Source organism: Pteronotus mesoamericanus, unplaced genomic scaffold (genome assembly GCF_021234165.1).
Source record: "Pteronotus mesoamericanus isolate MK-2021 breed Mesoamerican mustached bat unplaced genomic scaffold, CSHL_Meso_final scaffold_705, whole genome shotgun sequence".
NCBI classification, from domain to species: Eukaryota; Metazoa; Chordata; class Mammalia; order Chiroptera; family Mormoopidae; genus Pteronotus; species Pteronotus mesoamericanus.
In genome coordinates this window covers 18010365-18035794 of record NW_026555326.1, presented here as the reverse complement: position 1 = coordinate 18035794, position 25430 = coordinate 18010365, and the positions used below count along the sequence as shown (strand labels likewise).

The window sequence follows — 25430 nt, the reverse complement described above, 5'->3', positions numbered from 1 at the left end:
TGATACGGAATCCTGTTTCTCTTCAGCGGTTCGCTTGATTCTTGGCGCCAAAACAAACCATCTGTCCGTCCCCTGCCGGGTCTATACGACACGTAAGACACGTAATCGACAATCCTCCGCCACGCTAAATAGTCCTGTCTAGTTATTTCTCGGATACACGCTTTTTCACCGCAAAAGGCCTTCGGTGGATGGCAAAGAGTCCTCGGAGGTGCATCATCATTCTGTTCGCATGGAAATGTAGGTTTTCTAATCGTTTTCTCTCCACAGATTCCTCCGCCAGAAATTATTTTCGCAGATCCCCCACTTCCGGGTCCGCCATTTTATTGCCTCCATTTCTCCACGAGGGGGGTTAAAGGCCCCCAAAATGTGCATATATGAAAAGGCCAAAAAGTAACCGTCACTGACAGGGAGTCTAAACTAGAGAAGTAAACGGGACCAAACTGGCGGGCTTGGCGAAAACGCTGCCGGCAGCGTCCCGGACGAGGAGGTGAGGGGGAAGAAGAGATGCGTGGACTCGGGAGGGTGTCAGGCTAGCAGGGAGAGAACTGTGAGAAGTTGCACCGCTTCCCAGCGCAGCCCCGAACTTCTGGGCGCAGACGGAGCGGCGCCCGTTCGTCGGAGCGGGGGCACCTAGGGGAGGGGGACGAAGAGGAAGGGGATGCTGCCGGGAGGAAGGGGAGGGGACTGGGAGGAGGTGAAGAAGGGGGTGGGTGTAAGACCTGGGGCTGGGGAGCTGGACCAAGGGAAGCCAAGGCCGCAGAGGTGACCAGTAGGGGGCACCGCGGAGCCCGGGCCGGGGGCTGCTGCCTAGTCTGAGACCTTGGCTGTGCCCCAAATCGATTCTTCCCGAAAGACAGAACTTTGCTGGGAAACTGAAGGATTTGTGATAGAGGAGAAAACGGGGACTCTAATTCCCGGGTCTCAGGAATAGCCTGAAGATTATTAGCGAGCACGTTAATCTGAACGACAGCGTAAGGGCCCCGCCTCCGGTTCCTGCACAGTTGTTTGTACAGCTGGCAGCTCAGTGGGGACGTGTGCAGTAGAAAAAAAAAGAAAAGGTCGTCAGACCACGGACTTTTCAATTCTAATTCACCTTCCCGTTAGCTTCCTCTCTGCTTACAGATCTACTTGAGCCAGCAGAAACCATCCCATTCTTCTCCCCCTTCCCAGAAGATTCATATTCTCTCCCTCTCCCTCCCTCCCTGTCTCTCTCTTTCTCTAACACACACACACCCGCACCACCACCACCACCCCATCTCAATCTGTGGAAAAGGACATTCTGTGGCTTACCTTCAACAATTTAACATTTTTGGCCATCTAGGACAGTATTTTCAACATACCATTTGACCCACCCAGTTAAGAACATTTAGAGAGAATATAAATGTTTTTAAGCATCTATTTTCATATACACTTTGATAACAATGAAAGAACCGCCCCACCCAAATTCTTATATCAACCAACGTAATTAGTTTCTAATAATAATAGAGTATTTTGTTATCAAGAACTCAAGCACTTCATTATTAAAACAAAATTATTGAAAGCTCTTTTGTGTTTGAAAGGAGGTGTCGGTGCTTTGTTGTTTTATTTATCCTCAAAGTCCTAAGAGACAAGTTAGGACAGATTTTATTTTTTTCACTTTATATGTAGGGAAAGTGGAGGTATGTACAGTAAGGGAGAATGTTTTCCTTTTTCTTTTTTTTTTTTTTTTAAGTAATCAGGGAGAGGGAACTCAAAATTCCCCACACTGTCCTCTTGTCTCTTAGTCTGCATCTTTTATCATGCGGGTATCCTATATCTGCCTGCGTTGACATAGGATACTGGGAAAATGGAACATAGTTCCCCCAAAATGCTGTTATTTTAAAAATAATTTTACTGGCGCTGGCCCCTAGATTGGTAGTTTTTCGAGCATCATCGAGATACACCAAGGTTGCAGGTTTGATCCACAGTCAGGACACAGACAAGAATCATCCAATAAATGCATAAATAAGTGGAACACAATTCCATGTCTCTCAATTTCTCTCTCTCCCTCTTCCTCTCTCTCTCTTTCTCCCTTTCTCCCTTTTCTCTCTCTCTAAAATCAATCAGTGAAACATTTTATTTTTACTCAAGTTTTTTCTTTTACTCAAAGGATAAGAATAACAGTATGGGGAGAAAAGAACCCTGAAGAACACATTTCTAGGAGACATTTTATATCAGGTGATGATTATAACACCTTATTTACATTCTAATCCCAAAATAGCTCTGTTTTCATGTGGTAAGAAAACAGAGTTTTCATGGCCTAAAGAATGGGATGACAAGTTTGGGTCTGTTGCTATTTAGTGGTACTGATATACAGACTCACAAATAACAGTTCAAGAAATGTGATACGCCTGGGCCGGGAAGTCCCGTTGGTTGCAGCATTGTCCAGATGTGCCAAGGTTTTGGGTGGGATCCTGGGTCAGAGCACATACGAGAAGCAACCAGTGAATGCATAAAGAAATGGATCAAGCTCTCTCTTACTGTCTCTAAAATCAATAAATAATTTTTGGAAAAGAAATGTGACAAAATTAACATGAAAGCAGAGTGCAGTAGAAAAAATTGAAAAGGTTTGCTCAATTAACATTTTGCAAGAGTTCAGGTACTGAAGACACCAGTTGCAGTGAGATAAAATCAACTTACTTAAAGTATCTTATTTTCCAGAAGTATCAGCTTCCCAGGAATGTGAAACAAACCAGATTACTCCTTAAACAAATACTTCATCCTTCAACTGAAGAGTTGTGGGGGGAGCCGCGGGGGGGGGGCAGGGGGGGCGCAGTAGAAAATAGAAAATAGAGCTGGAATTTTATTATGAGGATAGTTTAATCCTGCTTTGTGGCAACATTTCTGAACGTCCATGTGTAGGTCTGTCTTCCTCTTTGTGATCAGTTTTTGTAGCGCTGCTAAGGCTTGGCGATAGACCTTTTATGAGTCCTGTATGTGCCCTGACTGGGGATTGAACCTGCAACCTTGGAGTAGTGGAGTGATCCTCAAACTAACTGAGCTACCCGTCCAGGGCTGAAGGAATAAATGAACCACCTAGAAATTTGTTCTTGTTTTTACTTATTTATTTTTAAATATTTTTCTTTTTAGATTTTATTTATTTATTTTTAGAGTGAGGGGGAGGGAGAGAAAGAGGGAGAGAAACATCAGTGTGTGGTTTCCTCTCATGCACCCCCTGCTGGGGACCTGGCCTGCAACCCAGGCACGTGCCCTGACTGGGAATCGAACTGGTGACCTTTTGATTCGCAGGCCAGCACTCACTCCACTGAGCCACACCAGCCAGGGCTTGTTTTTATTTTTTATTTTTTAATAGAGTTTATTTATTTATTTTTAGAGAGATGGAAAGGAGGGAGAAAGAGGGGAGAGAAACATCATGACCAATTGCCTCTCCAATGCCCCCAACCTGGGACTGGCCAGCAACCCAGGCATATGCCCTGACCAGGAGTTGAACGGGTGACCTTTTGGTCCACAGATTCCCAGGTCAGTGCTCAGTCAACTGAGCCACATTACACCCTGGCTTGTTCTTTTTTTTAAAATACTAGTAATAAGATAATCAAATTGAAAGGCAGTTCTGATATTTTAAAATGAAGATAACCATGGAGAAATGCAAAGTATTGGTTTTCTGGAGAAATTTTTGCTATCATTTTTTTTTCTCTAGCATTTTTTTGAGTTGTAAAAACTGACACTTCAATCAGATTATAGAAGTTTACACCATAAAGTTCATCCTCTGCTCCTGGACATACTATTTCAGAGGGCACATACTGGAGCCTTGGGTAGATTCTGCTTTGAACAGACTTCTCTGGTGATCTCTTGGACACACCCATGATTGAGCACAATGCTCTGTGATACAGATTGGAAAATTAAATTACATAATGGCTGAATGATTTGCCTAAGCCAATGATTCTCAAATTTTCTGATTTAAGGACTCATTTATATCCTTAAAAATTATTGAGGATGCCAATATATTTTATTTGTATATATATATTTACTGTTTTAGAAATTAATTTTTAAATGTCCATTAATTAAAATACAATAATAAATCCATTACATATTATCATAGATAATACATTTTTATGGAAAACATATCTTCCAAGTCAAAGAGATAGAGTGGCATTATTTTACATGTTTGTAACTTTTTTAAATTTCCGATTTAGAAGATAGCTGCATTTTCATATCTATTTCTGCATTCAATTTGTTGCAATATTGAACTTGGAGAAAGGGAGGGGTATTTTAATAACTTTCTCAGATCATTGTAGGTATTATTCTCTGCTGCTACACAGAAATTCAACAAATAGTAATTTCTTTTTAATTTATTTTCAATTTCAGTTTACATTTAATATTATTTTGTATTAGTTTCATGTATAACAAGTGGTACTTTCTTAAAAGTTAGTTGCAGTGAGAAATCTGAAACTATCAGTGAAATTTTTATACTGTTACCTTAAAATTCATTGATCTCTTTTTCACTTTGAACGAATCTTCTACTCCTGTGTGATTTTTTTAAAAATAAAGGTTTAATTTTAATCGTGCAAAGTCCAATGTAGGTGCCACATTTCTGAGTAGCTCTCTTAACAGACAGTCACTCAGGGATGGGGGCTGCTTCCATCATGTAGCTCTTCTGTCACACAGTCCAGTCTCGATGTGGCTTCTTCTGTAAATCCTTGGTTATAAGACTCCTATTTAGCTAGTCTTCAGTTGATTAGTTAGCTTGATTGTTCCATAATTTTGTTGTAATTCCAATTTGGGCCTGGGAGGAGGTGAGTATAACTTCTATCTACTCTGCAACCATCTTCTCCCTCTTCCTACCCCTGCATGATTTTATAACACAAATTGGTCATTCAAAAAATATTGGTTCACCAAATTATGCAGATTATCCAAATGTTGATGCATTTTATTATACAATATTTAAAAATTTGCATGCATTACTATCACCACAAATTTCATCAAAAAATTTGTAGTCAAATATCAACTCATGGATATGGATTTCCCAAAATTAAAGGTTTTGCTTGAAAGCAAGTAAAGTCAATAAATACTGTTGATTGTTTTCTTTGAAGTGGTAGGTTCACCCTGTTCATTTTTGAAAAAGTGTCTACCATATACCTGAGTCTCAATATCCTTGGTTTATCTATGTGTCATTCTTTCCCGTAACATAATATTTCTTCTCATGGTAATTTCAAATGGAATAAATGCTGTTTTATTGATCCCTTAAGCTGGAAAGGTGATGCATTGCACATATTTCCAAAGCATATTATTGGAGCTTGAAAGTGAGGGAACTATTGTTTAGGGCCTGAAACTTTTCCAAATATCTGATTGTTTTTGTTAGATGATGAGCTAGAAAGGAAATGCTCTACCAGGTAAATCACCTTGAGAAATATATTGAAATGCAAGAAGTCTTCTGGAAACATTTTACAGGCTGCTTTCCTTGTGTTTAAGTTACAGCTTCCTGAAAACTTTTGTTCCTATGCATAAAGATGTCTTTGGTGGACTTAGGGAAGAGGTTGCTCGAAGCAGCAAGAAAAGGCCAAGATGATGAAGTGAGAACATTGATGGCAAATGGTGCCCCATTCACCACAGACTGGGTAAGCTCTCTTGATGATTCCCAATGTGTGCTGTTAGCAATCTTTTTCTTTTATTTTCTTGTTTTTAAGATTTTGATTTTTATTTTTAGAGAGAGGGAAAGGGAGGGAGAAAGAGAAGGAGAGAAACATCAATGTGCCAGAGAAACATTGGTTGCTTCTCACTTGTCTCCAACCAGGAACCAGACTGCAACCATGCATGTGCCCTGACTGGGAATCGAACTGGCGAACTTTCAGTTTGCAGACTGGCGCTCAATCCACTGAGCCACACTAGCCAAGGAATCCATCTTTCTTAAAGGCTAACCAGACTTTATTGATTTTTTATCATTCCCTTTCTGCCTCACTCTCTTCTCAGGAGTTTTATTTTCTTTATTTCATCTGCATATGTGATTTTCTTTTTCTTTTAGTTTTCTAAATTGAAAGTGTCTCCTGTGGATAGAGATGGTAATTGTAAAAGTATTATATACTTGTGATTTTCTATAATGCTTTTCAGAGTATTTTATAAAAGTTTAATTCTCCCTGGAGTGTACTGAGGTTATAGGCTTCTGTAATTAGCTGGAAATTAAACAAAATCAGTGTAATAAAAGTGCATTTCTAAACTAATAAACTCCTTATTTCCTTTTCTTTAAAATGTTCTAGTTAATGGAATAATCTAGCCATTTTGTTTCCTTTACCACTGTTAAAAAAACTTTAGAGGGAGGTGTAATTTATGAGGATAGACAGCCAGCTTGGAGAGCAGAGTTTTAGAATATTCAGGTCCAGGTTATAATGTGGGCTTCCTTAGCATTCAGATTTTGTAAGCATTGCCTAATTTTAACAATTCAATGAGTGAGTGTCCTCTTTTCTGGAGTGATTAATTCATAACTTTAGTAGCCAGCAGGTCCTTAGCACCTCACAAAAAGAAGGGAAATCCATGAGATTAGCATTTCGATAAATAGACCTGAAAAGAGTAATGTGAATTAAATCCAGTCAGGCAGAGAGACTGAATATATGAAAAGCAAAGAATAAATGAAATAGGCTTAAAATATAGGCATAACACAAAGAAAGGAATAGATTTCTGGCCAAATTGGATGCTGATAACTTACAAGATTTACTTTGAGATGATACAGACTTGCTTATTGCTGTTGATACTCAATTGCTAATTTTTTTTTTTTCACTGACATCCAGTGGTCATTGATTTTAGAGATAGGAAGAGACATATCAATGTGAGAGGGAAACATCGACTGAATCTGCAACCTAAGCATGTGCCCTGACCAGGAATCGAACCTGTGACCCTTGGTTTATGGCATGATGCTCCAACCAACTGAGCCATACCATCCATGGGTTGATTACTAAATTTTTATTGCCTCTTCATCTCCTCAGTTTTTTTTTGTTGTTGTTGTTGTTTTGCTTTACTATGGCAACAAATTTCTATTCTAATCAATTAAATTAGTACCCCAAGTTCCACATGCAACTTTCTAGTCTCTACCCTTTTCCTAAAAATTGTTTTGAACCTGCATCTGTTCCATTCTGCATTTGAGCCCCTTTACCCCTGACTCAGAATGCTCTTGTCTGTCGACTTTTTTACCTTTTTCTAAGCCCTGCTTAAAACTATGTCCTTCAGGGAATTGTACCTGAAAAATCCACCTGACTTAAATCCATTATATTTAGTACTTATTTAATTGGTGGTATATTTATTCCTGATTAGTATATTAATTGTTTAAAGCTTTTATTCTTAGAGGGGAAGGGAGGGAGAAAGAGGGAGAAAAACATCGATCTCCATTGCCTCTCACACACCCCCAACAGGGCCCTGGCCCCCAACGCAGGCATGTACCTAGACTGGGAATCAAACTGGCAACCTTTTGTTTTGCAAGACAACACCCAACCCACTAGACCACACCAGTCTGCTAATTTTTTAATTAAGTCTTTTCTTCATTCCTCTCTGTCCAACCAGATTCCCTGTCCAAGGGCAGGAACCATAGAACTTACCTCTTGTTCATTTGAATTCCTCCAATAATGATTTAAAGAATCTGCATATAGTTGATAATTCAATGAGTATTATTTTCCCACAGCTTGGAACATCACCCCTCCATCTTGCAGCCCAATACGGTCATTATTCCACAGCAGAGGTGCTCCTTCGAGCAGGCGTTAGCAGGGATGCCCGAACCAAAGTGGACAGGACCCCCTTGCACATGGCTGCAGCTGATGGACATGCACACATCGTGGAACTTCTTGTCAGGGTAAAGCAAGAATAGTGGTGGGTTTATATTGTAAAAAAGACATTTACCTCCCTTACTTAAACGAGTGGTAGGAAACTAGGTTGGAAAAGATCAAGTTAAGGACAGTTTATAGCATCGTGTTGCATCTCTTTTCAGAGTAATCATGACTGTGGGAATTGTGCTTTCTGATCTTTTGAAAGCTAAACAGACTTTATTGACTTTTCTTCATTCTCTTTCTGCAGGTGTTCTCTGCACTTAGGCCTATTTTTTTAGATCCTCATCTCTGTTAATAAATGCAACAAAAATCAGTTCTTTGCCCCTTCTCCCATCTGCCATAATTTCCCAGGGATGTCCTTAGAAGAGACCCATTCATTGAAGGCCTTATTTTTGTCAGCATTCAGGATAATTTGAGAAGTGTTTTTTCCTTTGGTATTTCTTAAATGTGATCCTCTGTATTGGTGATGGGATCTTGCATCTGTGCTGTGCTGTGTCTATATGAAAATAATTACTTTTCTATGACAGAATGGAGCAGATGTGAATGCCAAGGATATGCTGAAGATGACAGCTTTGCACTGGGCCACAGAGTACCACCATCGGGATGTTGTAGAACTACTTATCAAATATGGAGCTGATGTCCATGCCTTTAGCAAGTTTGATAAATCTGCCTTTGACATAGCCCTGGAGAAGAACAATGCTGAAATTCTGGTCATCCTTCAGGTCTGTTTTTTGTTTTTGTTTTTGTTTTTAAATCCCCAGAGTATAATTCAATTGAAGTTAAGGATGTGTTGTGGGAGCTGAATAAAAACTGAATTTTCCCTATCTTATCAAAGAAGTACTTCTAATAGGCCTTAATCTTGTCATTAATATATTTTTAATTTTTATTCATTTTTTTAAAAAGATTTTATTTATTAATTTTTAGAGAGAGGAGAAGGGAGGGAAAAAGAGAGGGAGAGAGAAATCAATGTGAGAGTGAAATATTGATGAGTTGCCTCTTGTATGTGCCCCCGACCGGGCACTGAACCTGAAACGCAGGCTTGTGCCCTGACCAAGAATCCAACCTGCAACCTTGCACTTTGCAACCAAATGAGCCACACCAGTCAGGGCCAGCGTGATGAAGTTTAGACAAGAAATAAAGCATTACAGTATTCTGGTGATAAACAGATATTTAATAACTATTACAGGAGCACAAAAAAGGGAGTGTTGATGCTTATGGCAAGGATTAACAGTGGTTGTAGAATCTGAACTGAGTTTTGCAGAAGTAGGTAGACAAGTGAAAAAATGACATTCTAGGCTAGAAAAAGAACAAATCAACCTTGGTTGGTATGGCTCAGTGGATTAAGTGCCAGCCTGCAAGCCAAAAGGTCACTGGTTCGATTCTCGGTCAGGGCACATTCCTGGGTTGCAGGCCAGATCCTAAGTTGGGGGTGTGCAAGAGGCAACCAATCAACGTTTCTCTCCCTCACTTTCTCCCTCCCTTCTCCTCTCTCTGAAAATAAATAAAATCTTTTTTTAAGAAAAAAGCAAGTCAAAGGCATATACTTGTGAAAGCATATGGAATATTCAGTGAAGAGGAGTTCTGAGACTAGGCAAGGGAAGTGGAATTTGGGAGCTAAGGCTTCAAAGTTAGGCTCAGTTCTCAAGGTAGGGGTGTTACGTGGCATACGAAGGAGTTTGGACTATTTTGTGGGTAGTGGGGATCGAATAGAATTTTTTAAATACAGGATTGATACTAGACTTTTTTTTAAAAGGTGTTATTTAGAGTGTGGTATGTAGACGGGAGAGAGAAGACTTAATGCTAAAGAACCATGTAGTGACTTCCGTTAGGCCAGACAAGAGCCAATGAGTGCTTGAGTTAAGGAAGAGATAGTGGAGGATAAAAGGGGCATATTCAAGAAGGAATTTAATAGTAACCAGAGAATGGATACTGTTTCAAACTGAAATTTAGTCAAGTGGATAATTATATGTGCAAAATAGACATTTCTGCTGCATTTTCAGTGGCTTATTTGTTGTTTCTTACAGATGGTTCCCTGTAGACTGGCTATCCTCTTCAACTTTCAATTCCTTATTTAGAGCCCTTTCATAATTGGGACATTTTTAGTAGTGAGCATGTTTGTAGAAAACTGCTGCTGAAAGTAAATAATAATAGTAATAATAATAATAATAAACTAAAGATATGTATCTTTATACCACAATTGTGAAAATGTTCCTGGAAGCAAAAGTGCAGCATATGAAACTAGACTTTAAAGTCTGGCACTCATTTATTTGCTTATTATATATTCTCTGAGGAATTCTTCAGTGGCAGAATGGAACAAGTAGTTGGAAAAAACTCTGGAGAATATTCTTCTCTGTAGGTTCTCTATAGGGATCTCTTCCTAGCACGTTGACTTGTAGATAATTGATCATATAATATTAGTGCTAGATATTACTTTTTAGGCCACCTTCCTTATTTTTCAAATTAAAAAAAAAACAACAACAAGATCCAGAGAGGTTAAGTGAGTTGTGTAGAAATTTTTGCACATAATACCCCATTTTTTGGAAAGTAGAAATAAGCTTGAGAAAACAACCTAACATCTCTGTTTTCCTGGTTGGAAAACAGAAAGTAAACAGTGGTCTTAATGAGAATTCTGAGTTCCCTGGGTCATTGTGTAATAGAACTAGTTCCATTTTATAGAGCATCAGGGGTGGGGGGTGGCTCTTCAGTAATATGGTGAATAAGTGTTCTGACTTTGAAATGTCCACCTTGTTTTTATAGGAAGCAATGCACAATCAGGTAAATGCTAATCGCGAGAGAGTCAACCCTGTGACTGTGGCTACCCCATTTATCTTCACATCAGGAGAGGTGGTTAACCTCGCTAGCCTGGTCTCTTCAGCCAACAGCAAAACAACCTCAGGTAAAATTCTGATAACATGGCATTTATTTTAGACTTAAAATGAAAACCCCAGGTTTTCCTATGAGATGAATAGATACCCTCTCTGATAACCTCTCCTATAGATTTTAAAGCTAATGCGCTTATTCTTTCTGGGGAAAGGGAAGACCATACATAGGGGTTATATCTGACTGTTTTACTGTTAAAGTGTTAAAAATAAAATATTCTGCAGGTTAATCAGTTGAAGGGTTATGTCTGACCCCAAAAACGAAAATACAGGGGTGCTTCAATTTAGTACTGCTAAGGAAAATAGTTGAATATTCATAATCCAAAGCATTAACAAATAAAGCAGAAGAGACTTAAGTGTTTGTTGGAATGCTGCTATAAAAGAGGTACAAGTGATTATTTGAATAAAGTATGTGCCTTTATTTGTTCTTGACAACAAATCAATAAATATTCTTGAGAACAGCAAAATAACAGAAAAGCACTTAGTGTTGATTTTTTGAAACGTGTTTTTAACAAAAACATTTATCTAAAAAGGAGGAAACTTAACTTATTTTCAACATTTCTTTACAAATACTTGTTTTACAACAGAGGAAGTTATGTCTTCATTTAAATAAATATTCCAGCTGACCTTTTTTTTCTGACTTTTATTTAAAATTAAGTAACTATATTCCTACTTAAGTTTATATAATATTGAAGGAAGATGTTGAATGAAATGTTACTATTGAGAGGCAGTGTGGTAAAATAGAAAGAGCATATATACAATATACATAGAATTGTACTTTCAGATCTGCATTCAAATATTTATTGACTAGATGCTTGACTGTGAGAAAACTGCTTAGTTCTCTAAACCTTCTTATTTATAAAATTGATATATAATAATACCCACTTTATGAGGTTACTGTGAGACTGTATTTTGTATTTAAAGGTCCATTTTATAGCAGGGCTTCAGTAACAGCTAGTGGTTAAGTGAAAATTAATTTAAGATTGACTCTGTCATACCCACAAGGGGGCAGTAGTGACCTCTATTTTATAGCTCATCAACTCATTTAAAATCACTTTGCTTTCAACTGAATGATTTTTTTAAATTAGCTTAAATATCCATATACCTGTAATCAGATTTGGATTTGTAGTGGTTCAAGTCACACTGAGTAGAACAAGTGCTTTTATAATCCAAAAGTCTTTAGATGCCAGAAACGTTGTATGTTCACGAACATGTGAACAGGGCTAGAGTTGATCTTTAAACTAACTACTGAAACTCTCCAGACTCTGATGTGGATGATTGTTAGCCTTGGCTTACATGGGCCTATGTCATGTTTATTGTATTACTTTTGGCAAACCTGTTCTTCTTTCTCTCTTCCAAGTGTTGAGAACTACAAATTGAAATTGCTAAACACCCCATAATAGAGCAGATCTCTCCAGTGTCATCTTAACCATGAAGAAGTTCTACCTAGTTCTTCCCCTTTAGGGGATTGGCCTACTTGATGCTCAGTCAGTGTAGATAAAAGAAAAATAAGAAGACAAATTCAGGTTGTGTTATTCAACTGGGTTAAATGATTTTCTTGAATGGTGGGTGGGCTGCTTTTTTCCCATCGCCTAGTAATATTTTTAAGGGTTAACTGACCCCAGTCTGGTGTGGCTCAGAGGACTGACCACCAGACTGTGAACCAAAAGGTCACTAGTTCAATTCCTGGTCGGGGCACATGTCTGTGTTGTGGGCCAGGTCCCCAGTTAGGGGCGTGCGAGATGCAACTGGTTAATAGTTCTCTCACACAGATGTCTCTCTCCTTCTCTTTCCCCTCCTTTCCCCTTTCTCTAAAATCAATAAGTATGTCCTCAGGTGAGGATAAAAGGAAAAAAAGAGTATAGGCTTGGAATCTAATAAATTAGCTTCTCATCAGGGCTCTGATATTTACTAGCTGCATTATCTTGAGCAAATTACTTAGTTTTTCTGGATTTAGTTTTCACTAACTCACTGAGATTGTCTAGCCTACCACAGCATATTCCCCCTAAATCCTGGTCTGAAGAGTTTATTTATATGTCACATTCTGAATAAGTAACAACAGTTGTCACTGATAATGCCATTTCCCTTCCAAAAACAACAGTATCTATGCACATTTTACTTTATTTGATGTTGTGTCTTATATTAAGCAGAAGAAAACCAACATTACTAAGCAATAAAGTAGTTTATTTTCCTAGAACTTACTGGGATAAGTCTAAAGAGGTCATTTGCATTGTCTCTTTTCAATTTCAACTATGTCTGTCAGAACACTTAACCTGATTTTTCACAAATGTTCATTTTGCTATTGATGGGAAGGTGGATGGGTCATTATGTTTAAATCAAAAAGAGAGTACCTTAGGTTGGAATCATCATATGCTAAAAAGTATATTATTGGCCCTGGTTGGGTAGCTCAGTTGGTTAGACTGGTTAGTTAGTATTGTCCTAGTACATCAAGGTTTTGGGTTCAGTTCTGAGTTAGGGCACATACAAGAAGCAACCAATGAATACATAAATAAGTGGAACAACAAATCAATGTTTCTTTCTCTCTCCCTCCCCCTTTCCCTCTTCCCCCACTCTCTCTTCCTCCTTCCTCTATCTAAAAATCAATAAATAATTTTTTTTAAATATATAATCCTATTCTCATGAAGCAGTTCTACACAGCTGTTCTCCTGTAGTTAGGTGGCCTGCCTTTGTGTGTGTGTTTTAACTGTGGTAAAATATAACTGCCTTGTTTTTTAATTGCTAGTGACTTATTGTCACATATAGTCTAACCGAGAGAGAGAGAGAGAGAGAGAGAGAGAGTGTGTGTGTGTGTGTGTGTGTGTAAATCACTTGTACCTTGTTTTTTTTTCATTTGTGAGTTCTTCTGTCAGCATTTGTTATGATAGGCTGAGTGATGAGAAAAGCATGAACTAAGCAGAAAAATTAGGGAATAGGCTGGACCTTGCTCTGCATGAAGTCATTAGATAGACATAGGCTCCTTTCTGGAGGTCAGGCATTGTGCTCCACTCAGACCTCTTGGTTTCCTGAGTATTTTACGAGAATTAGAATAAAATAGGGATATTGTCACTATCTCCACCTTTATCCCCACTCCCACAGTCACCATCCAAAAGTTTTGAGTAAGATGGTTTGCAACTATGGGGAGTATTACACAAGAAATCTACCTTTTAAAGGAAAATCTTCTTAACTTAAATTTATATATAAGCTAGGTTACAAAGAGTAATCATATCAGAAAAGCATTCTTTCTTCTATGGGAGGAAATACAAAGAATCTTAAATAAGAGTTTTCTGTTTTATAGAAGAAAAGGTGGGAAGAATCTTTAAGTGTTGATAGTGGTAAAACTTAAAAATTAAGAGTATATTTAAAAAGAAGATATGTGGCTCTGACCAGTGTGGTTCAGCTGGTTGGGTGTCATCCCACAAACTGAAAGGTCGCTGGCGCGATTCCCCAGTCAGGGCACATGCCTAGATTGCAGTTCGGTTGCTGGTTGGGGTGCATGCAACAGGCAACTGATCAATGTTTCTCTCTCATATTAATGTTTCTCTCCTTCTCTTTATCTCTTCCCCCCACTTAAAAATAAGTAAATAAATTTTAAAATCATTTAAAAAAAAAAGATGTGTCAGAGTCTAGTCATGAGACAAAACTACATAGTGATTTGTATATTTTTACATTATATACACATATAATTTATCAACTTAAATATGTAGTTTATAAAGAATTCTTATTAAGAGTGAATTAACGACTAAGAGGTGCAAAAAACTCTAAAGAATATAGGAATAGTTCTAACTGGTATGGCTCAGTGGATTGAGCACCGGCCTGTGAACCAAAGGGTCACTGGTTCAATATCCAGTGTAAGGCACATGCCTGGGTTGCAGGCCAGGTCCCCAGCAGGGGGCGAGCAAGATGCAACCACACACTGATGTTTCTCTCCCGCTTCCTCCCTCCCTTCCTCCTCTAAAAATAAATAAATAAAATCTTTTAAAAAAAATACAGGAATAAACAACCCTGTCTGGTGTAGCTCAGTGGATTGAGTGAGAGCCTGCGAACCAAAGGGTTCCCGGTCAGGGCAGGGTGTCTGGGTTGCGGCCCGGGCCCCCAGTTGGCGATGTGCAAGAGGCAACAGATCAATGTACCTCTCACACATCAGTGTTTTCTCTCTCTCTTTTTCCCTCGCTTCCCCTCTCTCTAAATAAATAAATAAAATCTAAAAAATAAATAAATAAAGTTTCTTGGTACTATTGACATTAAAAAAAACCAATATAAGATGCAGCCACCACTTCTACATGACAATACTTCATGCCAGCTGAAGAGAAATGTTTCGAGTCCAGCTTCACTATCAGAAGGCAAGGCAGAGAAGGGTGGACTTGGGACTGAAAGGCAATAAATTTACAACTGATGCAATAAATACCTTTGAAATAGGAAAATGCAGTTCATTTTATAAAAGTTAGATTTATGCAAAACTGTTGAGTAATCCTTTTAGTTCATAAAGTTAGGCATGCCTGTTGCCAGATCTAACACACTTCCCTCTTGGAACTGAGCTGTAAGAATAGCACGTAGATACAAAAGAAAATGGTTATGAGCAAAGTTTTTTTTTTAAAGCACGTCATGATACAATTAGATGATGATTGTTTTTTAGCATTAATTGATTGTCATGTCTTTGATTTTCAATATGTGAAACTTCAGGTTTTTAATTGTCCTCACAGTAGAGGTCAATCTCAGTCTTCTCACCTGTCTAGCTGATGAGTTGAGGTAACAGGTCGAGTAAAACCCAGGAGGGGCCTGTTCCCTCATCACTGCTTAGCCCGGATGAGGCATACTTTGTATGCTCACTGCCTGCTGCCATAGAGAGCTCTGCACACCCAGCCTAGGGAGTGGGTGGCCCTCTTGTTCTGTTAGCTGCTAATGTTGAGCATTGGCCTCACCAAGAAAACGAGCAAATGAGGGGAAGGTAGTGGCCCTACACCAAGCATAATAGTTCTGTCCATTTAAAAGGGAAAACTTGTTAAACCTTAGAATTTTAACACAGTGATAATTGGTTTATATCAGTTTGTATTAGAGAGGCAAGATTAAAAACATTAGAGTGAAAACCTGAGGTTTGGATTTAATAAGACATCTCAGTTTATTTTAGTTCATCTCCATTTATTCTCTCCACTGGACTTCATTTGCCTTTTTTACTGAAATAGGTGACCCCTCTGCCTCCTCAACAGTACACTTCTCAAATTCTACCACCTCAGTGTTGGCCACCCTTGCAGCTCTTGCTGAGGCATCAGCCCCCTTCACCAACTCACACAGAGCCGCAGGTAGGTAAGGGATATCTGCTGGTTGAATCACCATTTCTTCTTTTGTTTTTAAATCTCCAGCAGATTTAGTTTGCATGAAATATTAAAGAATTATGATTAGAGAGAGCTAGGAGAAAGGATGTAGAGTCATTGTGCATCAGAAAGAAAAATCACTAAGTGATATAGTCAGACAGCTGAATATTATCACAGAATGACCGTTGTTCCTTTGTTCTTTCGCAGTTTCAAGTTTGTTTGCCCTGACTTCAGTTGCTTCAGATTGAAATATTTAGTCGTACACTAGCAGATTTTTTGGAAATACTCTATATTATGTTTTAACTGATAATATCATAGAATGATTCAAAATAGCATCCTAGCTGTCTTGTATTAAAGCATCAAAATACATGAGACTCTTATCTCTCTCGCTGTCATATGCTCTGTATTTTGGGTTGGCTGGCTTATTTTTCCACTGGAGATGTTGTTTTGGCATTTCCAATGGAATTGGGCAGATACATGCTATATGATGCCCTACTGATATTTAAAACAAAAAGGTTTCAAACCACTTAGAGATAGTGGTCTATTGGGAAAAGGCTGAGGGCTTCACATAGCTAGGGGCAGATAGTTTTAAGTAGGGCTAAATAGTCATGTAGGAATCTTTTTGGGATGGAACCCTCTGCAGAGTGCTCCATCCACAATGAAAGCAGATTGTTCTGATTTCTTTCTGTCATTGACATTTGGGTAGTAAGAACATTCCTCCAATCCCTTTTTTTCAACTGGCAGCAATAGCGAGGATCTGTACTCAGATGTGTTTGGGTGAGCAGCATGGCAGAAGGAAAAACAATGTATTAAACTTGTATTTGTTATTCTTTTGATTTGCTCTTTGATATTGAATAAATCCCTTAACTTTTTTAAAAAAAAAGACTAGGTTATTTTATTTTTTTAAATTATATTTTATTGATTATGCTATTACAGTTGTCATGATTTATCCCCCTTTACCCCTCTCCACCCAGCAGCCCCCACTCCCTCAGGAAATCCCCCCACCATTGTTCATGTCCATGGGTCATTCGTATAAGTTCTCTGGCTACTCCATTTCCTGTACTGTATTTACATCCCCATGGCTATTCTGTAGCCACCTGTTTGTACTTCTCAATCCCCTCACATCTACATCCATTCCCCAACACTCCCCTCCCACTTGGCAACCATCACAACATTCTCTTTATCCATGATTCTGCCTCTCTTCTTGTTTTCTTTGTTTTTTAAATTCATTGTTGATAAGTATTTTTTGCCATTTTATTGTTCATAGTTTTGATCTTCTTTTTCTTAAATAAGTCCCTTTAACATTTCATTTAATAATGGTTTGGTGATGATGAACTCCTTTAGTTTTTTCTTGTCTGGGAAGCTCTTTATTTGCTCTTCAATTCTAAATGATAGCTTTGTTTGGGTAGAGGACCTTGGTGGCAGGCCTTAACTTTTTCAGGTCTCAGTACCCTTGTTTCTAGCTTGATGATTGGATTATCTATCACGGTTCTTTCAAGTATTAACCTTTTACTTTTCTTTGTTTCTAAGGGGTATGAGTGCTCTATTTCCATTGAATTACATGAATGTGTCTCATATGGATAGTCCATACTCCACTTATTGCAAAGTTCTACTTGTGACTCTTGAGAGGAATTCCATAGTCGTAGGAACTGTTTCCCCAATAGCTACTGGGGACATTAACTAATCAAACTGAAAACCTTGACTGAACATAACACATGTAAATCTCTTAGAAAGGTGGCTGACACATAGTAAGTAGTTAGTGTTAGTTGCTATTATTATTATTGATCTGCCTTTCAAACTTCTTCAATGCTTTGACTAAGTAGTTAGTGTTAGTTGCTATTATTATTATTGATCTGCCTTTCAAACTTCTTCAATGCTTTGACTACTTGATATATTGTTAATTCACCATTAAATTCCTCTATTTCTTTATAGAAATAGATCTACTCTAATTTATAGTTCTTCTTCTAAGCTCCATAGACTTATTTAGACTTTCAAGATGCTTCCTGAAAAAAAAAAAAAAGTTTTTAAGATCAAATATGTTGGGGAAAACTCAGCATGTCCTATCCACATTGGAGAATCACAGTGCTCATTATTAGCCTGTTAGGGTCTCTGCTACTTCCTACAAAACAAACAGAAAAGTCTAAGCATATTGAAACCAGAATTTTGAGAATATATTTGTACATAGAATCCATCTTTAGTGAAAGCTATTAACGTCTCAATGAAGACATTTTAGAAAACACGTTTAATGCATTCTGTTTCTTTTCTCTTCTGACTTAGCGTTGTCAGAGCTTGCTTTTGTGCACTGTTAAACCCAACATTTTTTCCAAGTTTTCCTATTCCTGATATTATCAAATTCAAGGGGCTGAAATTACTATACTTCTATATTTTTTAAAGTTAAAATTTTATATTTACTTTTGTCATCTCTAGCTAATTCAGAGGAAATCATAGAAGGAAATTCTGTTGACTCATCAATCCAGCAAGTGGTGGGGAGTGGAGGCCAGCGGGTGATCACCATAGTGACTGATGGAGTCCCTCTGGGTAATATACAGACTGCAATCCCTACTGGAGGCATTGGCCAGCCATTTATTGTAACTATGCAAGACGGACAGCAAGGTAAGTTATCCCATTAGGCAATTGTTTATGAAAATATATTTTAGACACTCAACTCTCCTCTAAAATTGAGGCATTAAGGCAAGTAGTGGAAATGGGAGAATGCCAGATGCCAAATAGGTCAAAAAAGCTCTGAAAAATAAACAGAAACCAGGCTGGCAAAGGCAAATTTCCCTAATATATATAAAGTTTGTGAGTAAAAACCATACTCTGGTAGAAAGAACAAATAATATTAACTAGTAGGTCACAGAAAGAAAATATTGATGGTTCTTAAAAATATGAAAATGTTCAGCCTACTTCATTCATAGCATGAGAAATGCAAATAAATACTGCCCTGAGATACCATCATAACATTATGTTATCAAGGGTGTGGGAAACAAGCACTCTAATAAATTACCAGTGAGAGTGTAAATTAAAACATCCTATAAAGAGCAAATTGGCAATATCTATCACTGTTAATGATGCACATACCTTTTGGTTAAAAAGTTCTTTTTCTGTTAATTTATATTCACACACACAGAAATGACACATATAATGCTATTCATTCTAGCATTATTTGTAATTTTCAATGATTGAAAAGAACCAAAGTATATGTTAATAGGGAACTGGATAAATAAATTATGATGCAGATACTCTGTAGCTATTAAAAACAGGAATTTCCTTACATAGCAGTATGGTCTGATCTCCAAAATATATTGTTAAGTGACTAGAGCAAGATTCAGGACAGTGTGTAGAGTATGCTACATTCCTATTTTTTTTAAAGGGGAAATATATGTATATTTGCTAATATATTCATAACCATTTCTGAAAGAACATCCAATAATAAAATTAATAACATCAGGCTTCTGGGAGAACACCTGAGTAGCGAGGTAAGGATGGGAGGCTTTTCACTGTATACGTTTTTATAGCTTTTAATTTTTGAACCATGTGAATGTATTGTATATTCAGAAAATACCTAAGTAAATTTTTTTGAAAAGAGAAACAAACCAATCATTATAACTTTATTCCTTAAAAATATTGGAGGTTGAAAATAAAGGGGTTGGTACAATTGCCTTGGTGTTACCAAAATTTTGACTTGGTTTGAATAATTACAGGCATTTTATAATTTTCAAATTATTTGAATTGATGGATCTTGGCAGTATGGGAAGAAAGAGTAAGAATTAAACCTTTATTTATTTTAATTCTCACCCAAGGATATGTTTATTGATTTGAGAGAGTGAGAGAGAGAGAGAAACATTGGTCAGTTGCCTGCTGTATGCACCCCAACCAGGGATCGGACCCGCAATCTAGGTATGTGCCCTGACCGGAATCAAACCTGCAACCTTTTGGTAGATGGGATGATGCTCCACCAATTGAACCACCCTACCAGGGCTATACTACTTTTTTAAAATGTGTGTAACCAGGCTCAAAGGAGGAAAGCTTGAGATTTTGTGAATTACCTTCAGGAAATTTTAAACCCCAGACCAAACTTCTTTTTCCACTTAGCCTTACCTAAGCTGCTTTCCACTGCCATCAATTGATGACTCAGCCAAACCAAATAACTAGGTGAATCTTCTGTTTTAAACAAAAAATCACAATTCATCTTAAAACCTAAATAAAATTTTTAACTTTTTATTTTGAGATAATTATAGATTCATGTACAATTGGAAGAAATACTACCCAGAGATCCCATATACATCACCTAGTTCCCCCCAGTGGTAATATTGTTTTAAAAATTTATTTATTGTATTGGCTCATGTGGCTCAGTGGATTGAGCATCAGCCTGTGGACCGAGGTTGCTGGTTCGGTACCTGGTCAGCACACATGTCTGGGTTGCAGGCCTAGTCCCTAGTTGTGGGCCTGCAAGAAGCAACCAATCAATGTTTCTCTCTCACATCAATGTTTCTCTCCCTTTCTTTCTCCCTCCTTTCCACTCTCTCTAAAAACTAAATAAAATCTTTTTAAAAACTTTGATTGATTGATTTTTAGATAACGAAAGGAAGGGGGAGAGAGAAACATCGATTTGTTGTTCCACTTATTTATGCGTTCATCGGTTGCTTCTTGTATGTGCCCTGACTGGGGATCAAACCCGCAATCTTGGTGAATCTGGATGATGCTCTAACCCAGTGGTCCCCAACCTTTTTGGCACCAGGGACCTGTTTCATGGAAGACAACTTTTCCATGGACCGGTGGTGGGAGGGAGTATGGTTTCAGGATGATTCAAGTGCATTACATTCAAATTCACCTTCTGCTCTGTGGCCCAGTTCCTAATGGGCTGGACCAGTACCAGTCCACATCCTGGAGGTGGGGGCCTGCTGCTCTAACCAACTGAGCTATTCGGCTAGGGCCCACAATGGTAACATTTTGCATAACTGCAGTACACTACCACAGACAGGAAATTGATATTGATAAAATCCACCAACCTTATTGAGATTTTTCCAGTTTTATGTGCATTCACTTGTGTGTTTGTGTATATACTTAGTTCTGCACAATTTAATACATTGTACGTGTGAGCACCACTGCAGTCAAGATACAGAACAGTTCCATCACCAGGGTCCCTCATTGCTACTCTTTTGTATCTACAGCCACCTCCCTTTCCACTCCAATCCTAATTCCTGGCAACCACTAACTCATCTGCTTTGTATCTCTATACTTTTATCATTTCAAGAATGTTTCATAAGTAGAACCATATAGTATGTAATCTTTGGAGATTGGCTTTTTTCTCTTAGCACAATTTCCTTAATATCTAGCCAAGTTGATTTTTGTCCCAATATTGTATTCCTGTTTACTGCTGTATATTATTCCATGATATGGATGTACAACAGTTTACCTAATTATTCACCCATTGAAGGATATTTGTTTCTGGTTTTGGGCTATCTCTAAATAAAACTATTATGATCAATCAGGTACAAGTTTGTGGGAACATAAATTTTCAGTCCTCTGGAGTAAATGCCCTAAAGTGCAATTGCTGGGTCGTATGGTAAGTTTATGTTTAGTTTTGCAAGATACTTCCAAACTGTTTTTCTAGAGTGACTCTACCATTTTACATTCCTACCAGGAATTTATGAGTAATCCAGTGTATCCGTATTCTCACCAGCATTTGATGTTATCACTATTTTTTAAATTTGTAGCCATTATCAAGGGAAACAAAATAAAAAATAAACAAATGTGACTACATTAAATGAAAATGTTTTTGTATAGTAAAGGAAACCATCAACAAAACAAAGATACAACCTACTAAATGGGAAAACGTATTTGCTAATGATCTATCTGATAAGGGGTTAATATCCGAAGTTTATAAAGCATTGATACTACTCAACACCAAAAAACAAACAATCCAATTAAAAAATGGGCAGAGGACCTGAATAGGCACTTCTCCAAAGAGGATATACAAATTGCTAATAGACATAAGAAAAGATGCTCAATGTCACTAAAAATCAGAGAAATGCAAATTAAAATCACAGTGAGATATCACTTCACACCTGTGAGAACGGCTGTCATCAGTACATCAACAAACAAGTATTGGCAAGGATGTGGAGAAAAGGGAACCATCATCCAGTTTTGGGGATTGCACATTGGTGCAGCCCTTATGGTAAACAGTATAGAAAGTCCTCAAAAAATTAAAAACTGAACTACCTTATGACCCAGCATTCCATTTCTGAGTATATATCCAAGGGAACCCAAAACACTAATTTGAAAAGGGATATGCATCCCTATGTTCATTGTAATGTTATTAACAATAGCCAAGATATGGAAGCAACCCAAGTATCCATCAGTAGATGAGTGAATGAAAAAGTAGTGATGCCCTGGCTAGTGTGGCTCAGTGGACTGAGCACCGACCTGCAAGTCCAGAGGTCACTGACTTGATTTCCAGTCAGAACACATGCCTGGGTTGGGGGCCAGGTCCCCAGTTGGGGTGTGTGAGAGGCAGCTGATCTGTCTATGTATCTCTTGCACATCGATGTTTCTGTCCCTTTCTTTCTCCCTCCCTTCCCCTCTCTAAAACAAATACAATATTTTTTTTTTTTTTTTTTTTTGGAAAAAGGTAGTAGTACATATTGTCAACTGATGGTTGTTGGCACCAATTCAACACCAACAGGAATCACCACCTTGGGGTGTGGTGAAGAAGGAAATGTCGTTCAGTACAAACCGCTCAGTGGTGATACAGCACGGCTGTGAAAACAACACAGCTGTGAAATAGCTCAATTATAATACAGCACAACTGTGAAAACGGCACAACTATGAACAGCTCAGTTGTGATACAACATGGCTGTAAAAACAGCACAGCTGTGAGGCAGTCCCCAGGGCCAGCACCCTCTTTAACCAGGCTGGTCTGCTCCCTTCTACTCTTGGCAGTGTGTGCTTCTCCGCCTGAGGGGCTGGCTTACATGGACAGAAGTTCCTGCCTGGGTCCCTGATTTGTCCATCCTCATACAAATGAGGACTGCTAATCCTTACAGTTTGATTGGTCCACCTTCCTCCCTGGGTGGTGTGGCTCAGTGGATTGAGTGCAGGCCTGCAAGCCAAAGTGTCACTGGTTCAATTTCCAGTCTAGGGCACATGCAGAGGTTGCAGGCTAGGTCCCCAGTAGGGGGCGTGCAAGAGGCAACCACACATTGATGTTTCTCTCCCTCTCTTTCTCCCTCCCTTTCCCTCTCTCTAAAAATAAATAAATAAAATATTTTTAAAAAAATATCTGAAGACATCAGGTCTTCTTTAGACAAGTTATTCCTGCAGAATTGTAACCTAATTGGTCATAGCTTCTGACATTTTTATATAAGAGCCTCAGACTTGGGTCTTAACAGCATGGCTTCCAAACCTGTCAGTCTTTACCCTTCCTCTCAGAGGCATTCTTAGTGCTTCTCTAATCTTTTATGTTTCTTTCTGCAGGGCTGTGCCTTACCTGTTGATTCTAAAATCTAAAGGCATATGAAAAATAAGATATCAGAGGATATATATTTCAGTTTACTTTCTAATTTGAAGCAAGCAAAACCTCTTTGTTTTACAATGTATTCATCACCTCCAATTGGTGTCCTTTGGCTTGTAGTTCTAACTGTACCTGCTGGTCAGGTTGCAGAGGAGACTATAATTGAAGAGGAAGAGGAAGAAGAAGCAGAGAAGTTGCCGTTGACTAAGAAACCAAGGGTAGAAGAAATGACAAACAGTGTGGAGGAAAGCAAGGTAATGTTTTTAGCAGTGTGGAGAGAAGAGAGGGGAAAGAATCAAAACCCAACACTTTCAAGGCCCAAACCCTTCTTTATCTTTTTGTGCACTCTCTGGATAATCTATGATCAGGAATTCTTACCTGGTGGTGACATGGTTTACTTTCACAGGAAGGCACTGAAAAAGAGCTACTACAGCAGCAGCTTCAGGAGGCCAATCGAAGAGCCCAGGAATACCGACACCAGCTTCTAAAGAAAGAGCAGGAGGCAGAACAGTACCGCCTCAAACTGGAGGCCATGGCCCGACAACAACCCAATGGAGTTGATTTCACCATGGTTGAAGAGGTGGCTGAGGTAGACGCTGTAGTAGTCACAGAGGGGGAGATGGAAGAGAGAGAGATGGAAGTGCCTGGGGCAGGAGGGACCACAGAGCCTCATACAGGAGTTTCCATGGAAGCTGTTTCATCTTAATGTACAAGGGCCACAATTTGTACTGTGTCCATCTTTTTCTCCTTTTTAAAAGAAAATACAGAGGACAAACCTTGTATAAGAATTAAGAATGTCCTTAAGAAGAAAACTATAGCAGGGTACAATGCTCGGGCTCAGAACAGCTCTCTGCACAACTGGAGATATCAGAGCCAGATTAGGGAACACTTCTGAGGGGCCAAAAAACTAAGGACCAAATTTCTCAGCTTACGTCATCGCTTTAAGCATAGAGCTAAAAGAATGCTGCATGTTGTAGAGTGATTGTTTTTTTAAATAATTGACTTTTTATCAAAAGATTTTACTTTTATCAAAAGATTTTTTTAAGATATCAAAAGATTTTTTAAGGCAACACTCCTAATATGCACCCACTCAGATCCTTTAATAGTTGTACCATCAAGTGACCTGAAAATTTGCCTTAGATGTCTCATGTGTATCTGTTACAGAGGAAAACTAATTGGGAGGGAGGTTAGGAGCAAGCTTCGGGGAAGAGAAAGGAATCTATTCCACTTCCAAAGGAGCCAGGTACTCCTCACTATCCTGAGTTAATTTCACTGAAAAGGAATTTGTGATTGCCTGACTAAATTTGCACCCATTGTATGTCCATAGCTCAGCTGCCAGTTTTAAGAAACTGAAATATAATATTTAAAAACTGGAAAGGGATGAAAAGTTGTTTATGTGGAGAAGTGTATATAAATCCAAAATCCTCCAGGCTGTGCTTTCACAATGCTGGAATGTGGCCAGAAAGAGGCTTGTAGGGTTATGAAACAATCTGGTGTTGAGATACAAACTTTGCTCTGGCTGGATTTTATAAAATTGCAGTCAGGATTATAGTCTCCTGTTAGAATAGCTTGCTTCCAAACATTTATTTATGTAATATCAAGCTTTAATAGAAATTCTTTAATTTTATAAAATATTGCTGAGTTTTCTAAGTGTGCCTTTCTGTAGAACTTACATGGTATCCTCTTATATGCAATAAAAGAAGGGGGTGGGTGCTGAGGATGTTGTGTCACTTCGTTGCCTTTTGATTTGGGAATGAGTAAATTGCTGTTTCCTTAAGGTAGGACCTTAGGCAGAGCTTTTGGGCCTCATAGCTGTGTGCCTTATGTAAGAGGTGCTCAATGTGTGCTGGCAAAGGGAGGAAGAGCTATCAGTGCTGTGGAGTAAGGAACCAAAGATTCTAGACAGGCACTTCACCTGCCTTACTCCCTGCTCTCCCACTCT

The 25430-nt window shown here is 38.4% G+C and overlaps 1 protein-coding gene across 4 annotated transcripts; it reads left to right on the top strand.

Moving 5' to 3' along the window:
• The first annotated feature begins 158 nt into the window (after positions 1-158).
• On the top strand, positions 159-25086 carry GABPB2 (GA binding protein transcription factor subunit beta 2). Of its 4 annotated transcripts, none has more exons than XM_054563415.1 (9): positions 159-237; positions 5455-5594; positions 7643-7810; positions 8312-8506; positions 10542-10680; positions 15844-15960; positions 18400-18585; positions 23609-23742; positions 23895-25086. In XM_054563415.1, the coding sequence occupies exons 2-9, from the start codon at positions 5487-5489 to the stop codon at positions 24192-24194; spliced, it is 1347 nt and encodes a 448-aa protein (XP_054419390.1). In that variant the 5' UTR covers positions 159-237; positions 5455-5486; the 3' UTR covers positions 24195-25086. The 4 variants fall into 4 exon arrangements, with proteins under 4 accessions (XP_054419390.1, XP_054419389.1, XP_054419391.1 ...); XM_054563414.1 differs by lacking the exon at positions 159-237 and adding an exon at positions 323-487; XM_054563416.1 differs by lacking the exon at positions 159-237 and adding an exon at positions 323-487 and having other exon boundaries at positions 5449-5594.
• The last annotated feature ends 344 nt before the right edge of the window (positions 25087-25430 follow it).

What these genes read in the sequence shown, in the direction of transcription:
- GABPB2 (XM_054563415.1), top strand. Translation starts at nt 5,487, where the DNA reads ATGTCTTTGGTGGACTTAGGGAAGAGGTTGCTCGAAGCAGCAAGAAAA. An exon ending in CCCCATTCACCACAGACTGG is followed by an intron (nt 5,595 to 7,642) that starts GTAAGCTCTCTT and finishes ATTTTCCCACAG; the next exon opens with CTTGGAACATCACCCCTCCA. An exon ending in TCGTGGAACTTCTTGTCAGG is followed by an intron (nt 7,811 to 8,311) that starts GTAAAGCAAGAA and finishes TTTCTATGACAG; the next exon opens with AATGGAGCAGATGTGAATGC.